Source organism: Choloepus didactylus, chromosome 4, assembly GCF_015220235.1.
Source record: "Choloepus didactylus isolate mChoDid1 chromosome 4, mChoDid1.pri, whole genome shotgun sequence".
Classification (NCBI taxonomy): domain Eukaryota; kingdom Metazoa; phylum Chordata; class Mammalia; order Pilosa; family Megalonychidae; genus Choloepus; species Choloepus didactylus.
This window is the reverse complement of record NC_051310.1, coordinates 66,358,774-66,373,641: the sequence shown is the minus strand read 5'-3', so window position 1 is coordinate 66,373,641 and position 14,868 is coordinate 66,358,774. Positions and strand designations below refer to the sequence as shown.

General features: G+C 37.4%; 1 protein-coding gene and 1 pseudogene across 4 annotated transcripts in view; one reads left to right on the top strand and one right to left on the bottom strand.

Annotated features, from left to right (window-relative positions):
* Positions 1 to 456: 456 nt before the first annotated feature.
* LOC119531490 (zinc finger protein 596-like) overlaps positions 457 to 14,868 on the bottom strand; it is a 56,473-nt gene continuing 42,061 nt past the window's right edge. For 3 of the 4 annotated variants that reach the window (XM_037832789.1, XM_037832787.1, XM_037832788.1), the window contains 5 exons: positions 9,691 to 9,762; positions 8,484 to 8,610; positions 3,495 to 3,590; positions 2,893 to 2,975; positions 457 to 2,463 (listed from right to left, as the gene is read on the bottom strand). In XM_037832789.1, the coding sequence (XP_037688717.1) occupies positions 1,519 to 2,463; positions 2,893 to 2,975; positions 3,495 to 3,590; positions 8,484 to 8,610; positions 9,691 to 9,702 (1,263 nt within the window). In that variant the 5' untranslated portion in view covers positions 9,703 to 9,762 and the 3' untranslated portion in view covers positions 457 to 1,518. Of the gene's footprint in view, positions 2,464 to 2,892; positions 2,976 to 3,494; positions 3,591 to 7,710; positions 7,878 to 8,483; positions 8,611 to 9,690; positions 9,763 to 14,868 lie in introns of those variants that run through there. The other variant, XM_037832790.1, reaches the window with a different exon arrangement.
* LOC119532674 lies at positions 10,493 to 14,486 on the top strand (annotated as a pseudogene).

Here is a 14,868-nt window from a genome sequence, read left to right as displayed (position 1 = left end):
CAGAGTGTTTGTTCTAAAGTTTTTGTTGTTAATTACCTTATATATTGAACTCTGTCCAAGAAAATATAGGAAATTGAACTTTGTGTTTTAGTTGTTGCCAACTTTTAAAATTAAATTAATTTTTACTACCTTTAAGTCAAATTGAAATATTTACCTCCTGTGTCTTTTTCCCCTCTTGGAAAATGTAATTACTTGGAAGAAGTTCAGATTTCACTGGTCATTCATTTTCATCTAAAATAAGAGGAAAATACCTCCTTCATAATATTACCCTCTAACTGATTTGGCAATCATTCTAAGATTATAAAACATAAAATGTGATACAAAATATAGTAACTGGTAAGATATTTTTTCAGGAACAGAGAACAGTTTCTTGTCTTCTTCCTCATGTTTCTGCACATTTTTTTGAAGTTGTTATGTCGTTTTCACAAACCCTATGAGGAATAGCAGAAGCTTTGCTGAAGTGGTACTTTACTAGGTGTTACTGTGGCACAACTAAGTGATCTGCTTATGTTTCCTTCATGTGTTTGGACCATTTTGTTAGTTATAAAAAACTTATTAACATAATTCTGTGCTAGAACAGTAATGATGTACTGTACACAAACACAAATTAATATTTTTATTTGAAACTGTGAAAGTAATAGAGGGTAGAAAAACATAAAGGGATGAAAGTTAGAGAGTTGCCTACCCTTGCCCACCAAATTTAACCAAAAAGGACACATTCTACCCTGAGAGGTCATAATAGCTTTCCCATCACAGATAACAAAAGTGTAGACATCTTGATGTTTAGACACATAGTGTAATAGATGACCAATGACCAATAGCTCAAAGTCATGAAAAAGTTATAGAAATATATCTTGTAGGACATCATAGTTTACTCAATACTTTCTGTAAAATAGATTCTTATTTGTGACTGAATCATTTTCTTGTTAGTTTTACTGTAGTGTTTCACAGAATGCATTGTACAGTGAAATAAATTACTAAAGCATGTGTAAACATTCCTATATATATTTCTCCCAGTTGCAGAATTTTGAAGAAACTATCTTTGGAAAACAAAACAAACAAAAAACCTCTACCAGATTGATTACAAATGGTGTTTCTTCAGTGTGTGAGTTCTCTAGTATGTTTAAAGGGTTAACTCAAGGGCTGAAATCTCTTCCAAATTCCAAATATTTATAGTATAGAAGTTCTGTCATGTAGTCTAATATCTGAATACTGAAGCCTTTCACATGTATGGGCATTTATAGGATTTCAATCCAGTTTGAGTTCTCTCATGTTGTCTAAGGTTAAAATGCTACAAAACTAAAGTTCCCCACACAAATGATATTCTTACACACAAATGATATTCTTACAGCATCTCTCCCTGTGAATTTTCTGTTTCCTAAAGCTAAAACAATGGGTGATGGCTTTCCCACATCAATGACATTCATAAGGTTTCTCTCCAGTCTGAGTTCTCTCATCTTGTCTAAGGCTAGAATAATGGTTAAATGCTTTCTCACATAAATGACATTCACAGGATTGTTAAACATTGTGAATTCTTTCATGACCATTAAGATTAGAAATTCTATTGAAGGCTTTCCCACACAGATGACATTCATAAGGTTTTTCTCCTGTGTGAGTTCTCTCATGTTGTCTCAGGCTAGAATACTGACTGAAGGCTTTTCCACACAGATGGCATTCATAAGGTTTCTCTCCACTGTGAGTTCTCTCATGTTCTCTCAGGTTAGAACACTGACTGAAGGCTTTCCCACACAGAAGACATTCATAGGGTTTCTCTCCAGTGTGAGTCCTCTCATGTCTTCTGAGGTTAGAATAATGGGTGAAGACTTTCCCACATAGGTGACATTGATAAGGTTTCTCTCCATTGTGAGTTCTTTTATGTTCTCTTAGGTTAGAACATTGAGTGAAGGCTTTCCCACATAGATGACACTCATAAGGTTTCTCTCCAGTGTGTGTTCTCTCATGTTGTCTCAGGTGAACACGTTGAGTGAAGGCTTTCCCACATAGAAGACATTCATAGGGTTTCTCTCCAGTGTGAGACCTCTCATGTTTTCTAAAGTCAGAATAATGGGGGAAGGCTTTCCCACATAGATGACATTGATAAGGTTTCTCTCCAGTGTGAGTTCTCTCATGTTCTCTGAGTACAGAACATCGAGTAAAGGCTTTCTGACATAGATGATAGTCATAGGGTTTCTCTCCAATGTGTGTTCTATTGTAATGTGTGAGGCCAGAGCTTTCTATAACACATTTACCAATTAGAGGACATTCATATGATTTACTTCTAGTGTGAAAATGCTTTTGTTGATTAAAAGATGACTGGTCATTATGGGCTTTTCCAAACAGATTGCTGAAGTAGGATTTCTTTCCCTTGTGAGTTAAAACATGTTGAGTCACTTTGGAACTGTGAGTAAAATCTGGCAATTTGCTACATACAGTGTCATTCTTTTGAATATGAGAATTCTGTTCCTGGGAAGTAGATGAGAGACAGTAAAAGGTCTGTCCATAAAAATCCATTCATATACATATGAATTCTAGACTAATCATTCAGTGATAGTCACCAATTAAAATCTTTCCCATGTTAGTTACATACCATGTTATTCTCATGCATGCACAGAGATCTTTTGTAGCATCTCAACTACAGAGCTATCTCAGTTTCGAAGACTTTATAATGTTTCAAAGATTGGTATATGAGCCATGTTTATACAATTAACTTTTAAAAAAAACCAGGTTATACTCTTGTGTTGAAATTAAATCTTCCCAAGATTAAACTAGCCCAGACTTTTTCTGGATTAGCACTTAAACAAACTTACAGTCAAGTAATCATACTGAATTCCTAATTTATTCCACTCCCAGGTATCAATTTGGAAGACCACGGTTCACACCCATGATGCTTACCAGTGACATGATGGCAGATATGTCTTCCCTGCAGATATGCTGCATAGATAACATTTCTTGTTTTTTAAGACCAATTTCCATGCCTGGAACAATTGAAAAGACAAGCACTTGCTTGACTAGCTTTAGGAAAATGAAAATGTTGAAAAGAACCACATGGCCTTATAATTGTTTAAATATGACATTTGTCAGGGAAAGAATATCAAATTAAGGATTACTTTTGGCAGTAGAAAACTTCATATGACATTGCCAATTAGAAAAGATCTTCAAGATTGAAGATTAAGAAAAATTATTTTAAAAATAGTATGTTGGGGAGGTAAAGAGAGGGAAAACCATTGAAGAGGATGTCCAGGAAAAGGTCCACTAAGTGAAAGTTTTAACCCAATGGTACAAAAATATCCATTTCTCCAACACCACAGACACTTGAATACAGATTAATAAGTAAACAAAATAATGACCACACCTGAAGAAAATTTCCAAATTGACACCTATATTTTAGAAAATGCAACTTACTTAAGGAAATCTGCAGGTGGTTATTATCAAGAACCTACACACTCATTGACAAGGCTCCTCCTTGCAATGAAGCACAGGTTCCTAGAGCTCACCTGAATTCTGTCTTTGGAAAAATCCAATTCCTTCTTTCCACAATTCCTCTCCTTGATCCAACTGGGAAGCTACATCTGACTTGCAGACATGATGTCCTGGTTGTGGGTAAAAACAAATGGAATTTTGAGTTCTGTGCATTTTACAGTATATTATCATCAAGTCCAGAGAGGGTGACTATTTTAGTTTCCTATGGTACTTAAGCAAATACCATGAAAGGGGTTGGCTTAAACAATAAAAATTTCTTAACTTATGGTTTTGAGGCCAGGAAAATGTCCAAATCAATGCATAATCGAGTCAATGCTTTCTTTCCAAGACTGTGGCATTCTGGGGCTGGCAGCTGGTGGCCATGGGTCCTTAGCCTGTCGTTTGGCAAGGCACATGCAGCATTTCCTGGTCTCTTCCTTCTCTACTTGGTTTCATTGATTTCAGCTCCTTACACTTCAGATGGCTTTCTCTCACTGTGCCTGAATTTTTTTTCTTTTATAAAGGATGCCAACAGGATTAACACCCATCTTGAGATAAGACATACCTTAACTAAAAGAACCTCATCAAAAGATCATACGTACAATGGGTATACAAGCACAAGAATGAATTAGATTTAACAAAATGTTTTTCTGGGGTACATTCAGCTAAAACTGCCACACTGCATCTGGATCCCAAAAAGACATGTTCTTTCTATAGGCAAAATACACCCATTCCATCACAATATCCCAAAAGCCTTAAGTCATTTCAGAAGCAATGCTTATTACAAAGTCTAATCAAAATTTGTTATGTGTGTGCTTTGTCCTGCAGCACAATTTCCCTCCATCTGTGGACCTGTGAAATCTAGAGAACAAGTTATCTGCTTCCAATATACAATAGAGGGACAAGCATAGAGTAAACATTTCCATGCCCATAGGATGAAATTGAAAGGAAAACATGGTTCACAGTTCCAAAGCCCTGCAAGGTATACTCCACTACATTTCAAGGTCTGAGAATCACATATTGAATGCTATTTTGTCCTCCAAGACTAATGAAATGGCAGCTCCCATCCAAGTGCGTGTGCAGCAGCCACGCTTTCTGTAAACACTGAGGTGAAGACTCCACCCTCTCAGAACACTGGGGTGGTGGCCAGACTATCCAAAGTCCCCAGGGAACAGGCTCAATCCTCTCAGAACAGTGGGGTAACAGGCAGAGACTATACAATCACATGGGTACAGATTCCAACCTCAGAAAACAGTGGGGTGGCAGGAGTCTTCCTCAACAATGGGACAGGAGACCAACCCCTCCAAGCCCCAGAGAACACACACCCTTTCCACACACATGGGTGGGTCGATCTTCCTGCCTGAGATGTCTTCACTCTAGACCTCAGTTTCCATGCTTCTGCCCTTGAATATTTTTCCTATAATCTGTCCCTTTTCTGTAATTTTTAATCCAGGCAGGCAGTGGTTCTGTTCATGCAACTCTTGCAAAAATCTTGTCAGTTGTGCATGTAGTACACAGAGGTTCAAATCATCAGAATGATTCCACAGATCATTCCTGGATAACCGCACCTCCAATCCTGACTTGAACAGAAATTGATGACTGGTTCCATGTTTAAGTTCTCACAAGGAGCACTGTTCTCTGTGGATTCACTTTCAAGAAGCTCAGAATTTTCCAAACCATCAGTTTCTGGTTTCTTAATGCCCAGGACTTCAGTTCTCAGTGTATCCCATCCCCTTATTTACTATAAGCTGCAAGAATAAACTAATCTGAACTATCCATACTTATTCTGGAAATTATTGCAGGATAATTTCTCTACTGAGGAATCTGATGAGAATGCTGACTCCTTCTTTCTATGCTGCTCTCATATATCACCTAATGCTTTCTGTTCTGATAGTGAAGAACCAGTTATTCTTTCTGACATAGTAGCATATTTAACAGAACTTTTACCCCAAAACACTCAAGTACAATTTCCAAATGACAAAAAGTGGAAAGTCCTTACTATAATAACTGGGACAGATGATTCATATCATTTGAATTCTATATTAGAAGATTATACTGAAGGAGAAGCTAAACAGTTAAAAGCTGTGAATATTTTCTAGAATGCAGAAAGGGTTTCTCAGCCTTCTTAGATATAGATAACATGTAATCATCTGGTCTTCTGTGTAAAAAGAAAACAGGATGGGGATGCAGCTGTTACTTCAATCATAGATAAGTCATAAGTAATGTAACAAAGTTGGATACAGCTTTAATCAAATGTATGCTTATCAACATGATATAATGGCTAAACTACTAACAATGAAATCATAAAACTATATTAATAAGTTAGAGATAACTAATAGTAATCTCTTCGAATTTTTAGATTTTATTTAAGTAAAAATTATGTTGTATTGCTTTTACAGAAGTCATAGCTTAAATGGTAGAAATACTATCAGAGTTTTGGAGACTTTCAAGGCTAAGTCTCTGATAACACTGTGTATATTCTCCTTTGATCCACCATTCATGGTCCATGATGCATTGTTTACCCACTCATGGTTCAAATGTAAAAACAGAATATGATTTGATTGAATGTATTCTAAATCAAAAGTGCTATATATACTCTGTAACTCAGACAAGGGGCAGCTCTCTAATCTTATGTCCAGCTGCATCTGGAGGAGCAGGGACTCCCAGGCTTGGTAATATATCAATTTATTTTACATTGTAAACTTGTTCCTTTTACCTTAAGTGCTCACAAAGTAAAAATATGTTGACATTGAATTCTTGCTTGAGTGTTCTTTACTTTAAAGTATTTTTTTTCCTATACTCTTAATTGAGTGGGAGATAACCTGATGAAGCCCAAACTGACTGAATCATGACCTGATAAGGCTCAGGCCTTTTCTAATGGAGATCACAGGTTTGAGGTGTAAAGAGATGAACCCATGAGAAAATTGCTTCAGTTAAATATTGAAGTTCATCACTGAAGCTCTGCCTTTCATCCAACATCAGAACTCATTTTTGCCAAGTTCTGTGCCATTTATAAAACAATGATCACCTTTCCTCCTGTTTCCAATATGTCATCATTTCCTTCTAAAGCCTCAATGGAAGCACCCTTAACATCCGTATTTCTACCAACAGTCTTTTCAAAGCAATCTAGGTTTTTTACAAAGCAATTCACAATTCTTCCAGCCTCAACCAATTACCCCATTCCAAAGCCACTTCCACATTTTTGGTATATGCAACAGAAGCACCACACTTGCCTGGTTCCAAAATTTGTTTTAGCTTCCTAGGCTGCTTAAGCTAATAGCATGAAACGGGTTGACTGACACAACAGAAATTTGTTAGCTTATGGTTTTGAGGCTGGGAAAAGGTCCAACTCCAGGCATCATCAATTCAACACTTTCTCCCTAAGACTGTGGAATTCTGGGGCTCACAGCTGGCAGCACTTGGTTCTCAGCTTGCCACATAGCAAGGCACATCATGGTGTCTCCTGAGCTCTTTCTTCTCTTCAAGGTTTCATTGATTTCAGCATCTTACTTCCTATGGCCTTCTCTCTCTCTCTGAATTTTATTTGCTTATAAAGGGCTCCAGTAATAGGATGAAGACCCATCCTGATTGAGGTGGGACACAGCTTGTGCTGGTTTGGATATATTATGTCCCCCAGAAGGACATGTTCTTCAATGCAGTGTTGTGGGGGAAGACATTAGTCTTTTGATTAGGGTGGAACCTTTTGATTAGATTGTTTCCATGGAGATGTGATCCACTCAACTGTAAGTGAGATATTTTGATTAAATATTTCCATGGAGGTGTGGACCTTCCCATTCAGGGTGGGTCTTAATTAGATTACTGGAGTCCTTTATGAGAACAGGAGCCAAAAGAGATGCTTAGAGATACTTGGAGTTGTGGACAGAAGGACATTTGGAGATGCTAAGGTAAGAGATGAAGCCCAGAGTTTGCCACAGAGAAGCTAAGAGAGGTCCCCCAGATGCTTAGAGAGAAATGTCCTGGGAGAAAGAAGCAAGGATACACAGGAGCTGAAAGAGAGGAGCTGAAACCCAACCTGGGACAAGCAGATGCCAGCCACATGCCTTCTCAGATGACAGGTATTCTGGACACCATCAGCCTTTCTTCGATGAAGGTATCCTCTTGATGATGCCTTAGTTTGGATACTTTTATAGTTGTAGAACTGTAAATTTGTAGCCAAATAACCCCCCTTTATAGAAGCCAATCCATTTCTGGTATTTTGCATAATGGCAGCATTAGCAAACCAGAACACACCTTAACTGAAGGAATCTCATCAAAAGTTTCTACATACAATGGGTTCACATGCACAGGAATGGATTAGATTTGAAAACATGTTTTTTCTGAAGTACATATAGCTTCAAACCACTGAAGTGACCAATGAAGAATAAGGTATACATTGAAGGTCAGCCAAGGAAAAATACCTGGAACACAGAACATTGACAAATTTTCACCACTAAACGGTTAAGTCTTGACCTTATGCCCAAACACAGTGAGAACCTCTGGTTGCTGATACCCAAGTTGAAAGACAGAATGCAGAACCCTCCATACTTTCAGACAAGGGGAAATTCTAGGTTTCTACAATTGTTCATTACAATTCTCAAAAAGAATCCAATAACATAAGTTCCCCCAGAAGAGTCTAAATTTATGTGGAAAAGGATATGCTTGTTGTTTTTTGTACTATAGTCTGAATCCATCCCAAATCCCTAGAGCACAATAATTATTTAGGACATATTTAATCCACTTATTTATCCTTTCAGAAAATACTGACTGAATTCCCAGCATTGTTCTAAGCGTTAGACACTGAGTAAAAGAAAAACATGAAATTTGTGTTCACAAAGATTATATTCTAGTGGGGTGAAAAACTAGATGTAAGTAATAAGTACAGAAAAAAATTACTTTTAGGTAGTTTTTCATGTTATAAAATAATATCATATATATATAAAGTATAAAAATAGATTATAAAACAATATAGGAAAGCTGTTCTAGACCCCTTATAAGGATTAGATAGGTAAGTTTGAGAGACTCACCAACTGAGAGCAGATGACTGATATTCTCCAGCATCACATCTCTGAACAGCTTTCTCTGGGATGTGTCCAGCAGGGCCCATTCTTCCTGGGTGAAGTCTATAATTACATCTTTCAAATTCACTAACTCCTAGAAATATCAGAGATATTGGGGTTGAGAATGGGCCATTAGCCAATGTCCAGAGTATGATGTTTGATAGGGTAGCACTGAGGAACAGGTATCATGGAAAACTTGGATCAGTATATGCTGCTTGCTCAACCATCCATAACTCAGGTGCTCATCCTAACAAGTAAAGACAGTTCAGCAGTACACACCACAGACCCAAGACTGCTGCACTGAAGGATGATCCTAGCTGGCCATTCCAGGGGTATGAGATCTTCCAACTTCAACTTTCCTTGGGATTTTCAAACCCCATGTTCATCTCTCTTTTTTGTATCTTTACCTCCTCTGTATGTTCAAGAGTAAAAGAAGCCTCTTATCCATTCTGGTCTCTCCAATTTTTCAAAAAGTTTAACATGGACATGAATTTTACTCTACTCACTATACTCCTTCACCTGAATGCACATTAAAATTAAAGAAACACTTCTCATTACTTCCATTTATAAAATTTGAATAAAGATTATTTACAAAAAGGGAAAATGGGCAATGAGGACTAAATGAGAGAATTTTTTAAAAAATTTAAAATGCATAAATACGCAGTATCAACATTTTAGGAAATTAGGAGTTGGGGAAGATAAATGCTTACACTTTTCCTTCTACTACCTAATCCTCACCTTTGTTCCTCTGCAGCCCTCCACCTGAGCACCTGTAACACTGTGTTGATTGAACTCACCTGATAAACATCAGTCTCCCTACTGACTGTAAACTTCTGCTCTTACCTCTATCACCTAACATCACTGCATGCCTAAGCCACTGGCAAGCATTAACAGGATCAATGACTGTATTATTTCTCCAGTGAGAACATGGGCTGGATGAAAAAACAAACAAAAAAATCTCTCTCAGCTTTCCAGTGAATAAGGAGTCTTAATGGAGTCTGAAACAAATTGGTGTTAGAAAGGAGATTATTTACTGATGAACCATCACCATCTCAGAGGTCTGGATAAACTTAACTTGAGCTCAAATCCTTGAATATCTCCTAAATGAGATTAGAATACCCACACCCATCTGCTAACATATGGGTTATTCCCATAGAAAGAATTCCTTACTCACCAGTGGCTTCATTGCCAACAGCTCAGCTGACAACTGTCTTGCTCTGGGTTTTCACTCACAACCAGATAAGCACTAGGTGAACAAAGTAGAGAATGGAGAAAGAAGCTATGAAACTCTGATCTTGTCCCCAATTTCCTGACCCAACTGTCATGACTCCCAACCCTTCAACTGAGAGTAACCCCTTTCCAATCAATAGGAACATGAAGTGTGCTCCAAGAAAATACCTTCACTGTATAGATAAGGATATGAAAATCATTCAGTTTTATACATTCATTAGCCCACGGTGTTCAGAGGTTTTCAATTCCCTCCCTGATTCCAAAACAATTGGGTCACAACGTTGAGAGAAACCAGTCTGGAATATCTGACGTAAGTATGCCTGGCTTATGAAACATTCATCCCAGACTTCTGGACTCTTGCTCCCTTCCTTCTTTACCTAGTACCTGCCCTGGGTGTACCTGCCTAAATCATCTTGGTTCTTCCACATGGGATATCCAACAATATCACTCTGTCAACACTGAATTCTAGATCTTGTCCTGCTTGACTCAGATAGTAACCAAGAAACTTAAGAATGTATTTTATTATAGGGTGATTGATTGAAGGACTTGGGACATTTAGAGGGATCAAGGATGGCTGCATTTTGCAAATATACTCCTGAAAAACCCCTACACCAAAAAGTACCAGAAGGGAGGGGGGCAAGATGGCAGCATAGGGATGTGTGGAATTTAGTTAGTCCTCCAAAGCAACTAGTAAATAGCCAGGAACAATTAGTAAGTAGTCTGGAACAGCTGTTTGGGGAACACCCATGACTGGACACACATCATACACCAGCCTGGAATGGATGAAAGTGCTGAGACTACAGCACAGAACTGTAAGTAAAGCTCCCTCAAACTGTGAAGGTTGGTGCCCTTCCCCCACTGGCATGGCAGGCTGTGTTGGAGCATCTCTCTGTGGGAAATAGCAGATGTTTCTGATAAGTGAAGGTAGCTCAACCAAGGTCCAATTGCAGTTCTAATTAACCAATTTGGACTACTGAATACTAGCTACAAGCACAGATAAACCAGGAGCAAGCAGGAAAGGAAAACCAAGGTCTCTCTTGGCAGAGGATAGGTTGGGCTGATGAAAAAATAAATAAAAACAAAGGCTTTTGGAGGAAGCTGAGGTCAGAATACTGGAAAGGGCTGTGCCCCAAGAAAAGGGACACTGAGAGCGGGGTACCAACACTAGCTCTTAACTTGCAAAACTTGGGGGCTGGGGACTGGCTATGACAAGGGGATTTCTTTTTTCTCTTTTTATGAACTATTCTAAGTAGCTCATTAAAGAAAGCCTCAGGCATTTGCAATTGTCAGTGCTGACCCAGGCAAGGATGGAGTTAAGATAGGTCTGAGAGAAAAAGTAAGGAGTCAAGTGAAGGAGAACAATTCCCTAAAGGGCATTGATTGTATTTTTCCATATACCATCCCATTTTTAACCCCTTGCAATGTTGACTTTCATTTGTTCTCCTTCATGTAAATTCTTATATTTGTACATTTAATCACCATCATTGTCCACTCTAGGTTTTGCTAAGTTATACAGTCCCAGTCCTTTTTCTCTATCTCTCCTTCTGGTGTCATACATGTCCCTAGCCTTGCTCTTCCAACTCTATCCACACTCAGCTTTGTTCAGTGTACTTACAGTATTGTGCTACCATCTACCATTTTGTCTTTTGGATTTCACGCAGGTAAACTCACTGCCTTTCCCCCTAAGTGGGACATGACTCCCAGGGGTATAAGTCTCCCTGGGAACAAAGGACATGACTCCCAGGGATGAGCCTGGCCCTGGCATTGTGGGCTTGAGAAGGCCTTCTTGGACCAAAAGGGGGAAGATAAATGAAACAATATAGTTTCAGTTGCTGAGAGATTTCAAATGAAGTCGAGAGGTCATTCTGGAGGTTATTCTTATGCATTATATAGATATTCCTTTGTAGTTTTTAGTGTATTAAAATGGAAGGAAATACCTGAAAGTGTTGAACTGTAATCCAATAGCCTTGATTCTTGAAGATGATTGAACAACTGTATAGCTCTTATGGTGTGTGAATGTGTCATTGTGAGAGCCTTGCAAATGACACTCCTTTTATCCAGTGTATGGACAGATGAGTAATTAATAAAATAAATAAATAAACAAATAATAGGGGGGATAAGGGGCATGGGATGTTTGGGGCATTCGTTTTCTATTTTTATCTATTTATTTTTGGAGTAATGAAAAATTTCAAAAATTGATTGTGGTGATGAATGAACAATTATATGATGATACTGTGAACCACTGACTGTACACTTTAGATGGTTACCTGGTATGTGACTGTATCAATAAAATTGCATTGAAAAAAAGTAGCAGAAGTATATGAGTCACAATGTCTCAGAATCCCCACAGGAGGCTCATATAATGTAGAATGAAGGATTTGGGAGAAAATCCATTTTCTCAATCTGATATTTTAGTAAAGCAGCAGCTGAAATCTTATCCTATATTAATCCTTTTCAGCTACAATATCCTTTCATTTCATAATTTATAGATGTGAAAAGTGTTCTATATTCTAAATTCTCCCCTAAAGTAGTAACTCCACAATAATTTCCATAATAATTTCATGGACCAATTCCATAATAATAAATTCCACAATTCCATAATAATAAATTCCATAATAATTTCATGGACAAATGGTATTGTCAGAAAAATAAGTCAGATTAGTTTACCTATTTGTACCTGAGTCCACATAAACAATGGTTGTATTAAATGTACTTGAAGATTTAAGTTAATCCTCAAATTAATCCTAATGATTAAGGATGATTTATCTACTTAATAAAATGAGCAGACATTTAGGGATCCTTAGTAATCTTAGAAAACTACATGATTAGAAAGACACAGCCAGAGTTTGAATCATTTCTGCCTATCTCCCCAGTTCAAGTTCCTTAAGATTTATACCTTGGTTTTAACTGAAATACCTCCTCTCAATTTTGATAATTGGAGTTCCCACTCTATTGTGAAAATCTCCTTTTCATGTAGTTTTTTTTCACACAATTATCCCCCATGCCCAGATTCTCCTACCAGATAAGAACCTTCATAGAACTGAATCCACTACCAAAACATCAGCTTTTAGCTCACCTGATTTTTACTGTTCAGCATAATCCACACTTGCTCATTTCAACATAAATTTACTGAGAACATTTCTCATGTTCTGTCTGATCTATGACTTCACACAAAACATGACGAAGATTAGACAGGTATAATCACAGAGTTCCTTTCCTTCAGGTCACTCATAAAATTTGTCATTATACATTTATTTGTCTGTGCTTCCTACTGGTCAAAATGATAAAACCATTCCTTGAATGATTTTAGACAAATTTCCCTGTGAAAAGTACTAAAGAATTTTGAAAACAGAAAATGGACTGACTGACTGGAGTAGAAGCATGTCTGTTTCTTGTAGTCTTTCCAGGGGTCTGCAAGCTCTACTTACCCTATCTTGTAAACATCCTTGAGGCAGATCAGCAAAAATGCTGGGATTTTGACCAGTTTTTTTTTTTGCAGAAACTAGCGATATACTTCACTAGTTGACAATTCACATTTTTTCACTACAACAAATGACAGCTCATAAGATTTATATTCGTAACTATAATACTGTATTTCATGAACTGGTGTATTAAGAAACTAAAATTATTTCTCCAAATCAAGAACTTATTTATGAAGGATGATGCTTAGTTCTAGCAACTGAAAGACTAGCACAGCATTTCCCTAAAACTACTGAGGAGAATACCATCTTTGTAGCAGGCTGGGAACATATGAGGGCTACAGGATTAAGATATGATAAATATTTCCCTCCCTAAAGTCCATCCATGTAGACTTAGATGGGGATGCTAGCATGGCTAAGGCAATAACAGGGGTTGTGGGTGATGCCTGTAGAACCGCCAATATCTTACTACTTTATCAGGAATAATGTGAAAGAGAGTATGATGGTTGACTGAAGTAGTTAAAGATGACTATAATGAAACTGTTCACAAAAACAAGACAACACACTGGATTTCTGTATCAGAAACATTGAAAACACTGTGAAAGTATATGAAAAGTTGATGCAGCTAAACTTAGAAGCAGCAGAGCTTGGTGAAATTTCAGACACACACACACTAAATTGTTGAACTTCCAGTTCTCGGGGAACAATAGAAACCAGTCTTCAGGATATCAAAGACAAATTGTCCTTGCATGGATTGCTAGCAGATACATGGACACATCAAAAAGGCACTCACCCAAAAGACAGAAATGTGGAAAAGCTGCAAGTCCTGTTAAATTACATCAGAGAGATTTACCATCAGTTCAAAAAAGACAAAGAACGCAGAATAGTTATAACGAAGAACAAATCCACAAGTTTGATAAGCAAAAACTGTACAACCACACAACAAAAGCTATGACCCGCTTTACAAATGACTGTTAAAAAATATGAAGCATTTTTGGATAAGTCAGAAGAATGGATAAGATGTTTCACCTAAGAAAACAGTTGTCTCTAGTCAGTGTTTTCATATTTAAGAAGTATTGAAGTATCAAGACTATACTAATGAGCTACAAGAAACCTTGCTTCAGCCTCCAATGGAATTAAACATACAATGGCCCCAACTTATCCAAATTCTAACACATTAGTGGAAGTGACTCTTGGTAGGAAGAAATTAAAGGAAGAGGTGGAAGGGGTGGTTAAAGAACTTGCCAAAAATAATCATATTTGAGAAAGGTTTGGTTCTTTGACCATGGATGGTGGCCTTTGTAATGGTGACCATCTTTAGCTTTCTAACAAGTGTGAGAAAAATTTCAGTTTGCATGAGAAAATACTGCATGGGCATTAAATGAATGCCACTACATGTGATCTCATTTCTACAATCCAGTATTTGATGCAGACATGTAAATATTGTAAATACATGAAAACATACATAAATTTTTGGCTGCTGTTAAGAAGTCATTTTACCTGTTAACATTTATAATTATATGAGAAAATTGAACCTCAGTGAGCACTAGAAGAAAGCCATGACCAATATAGTAAGACAGTTTCTCTTCTTTTCTAAATAGGTCTAACTAGATCATATTTCTCTGACTCCCTGCTGAAATATTTTTAAGTAGAACCAAAACTGGCATCCTTATAAAATAGATATGACTGAGAAGTTGACATAT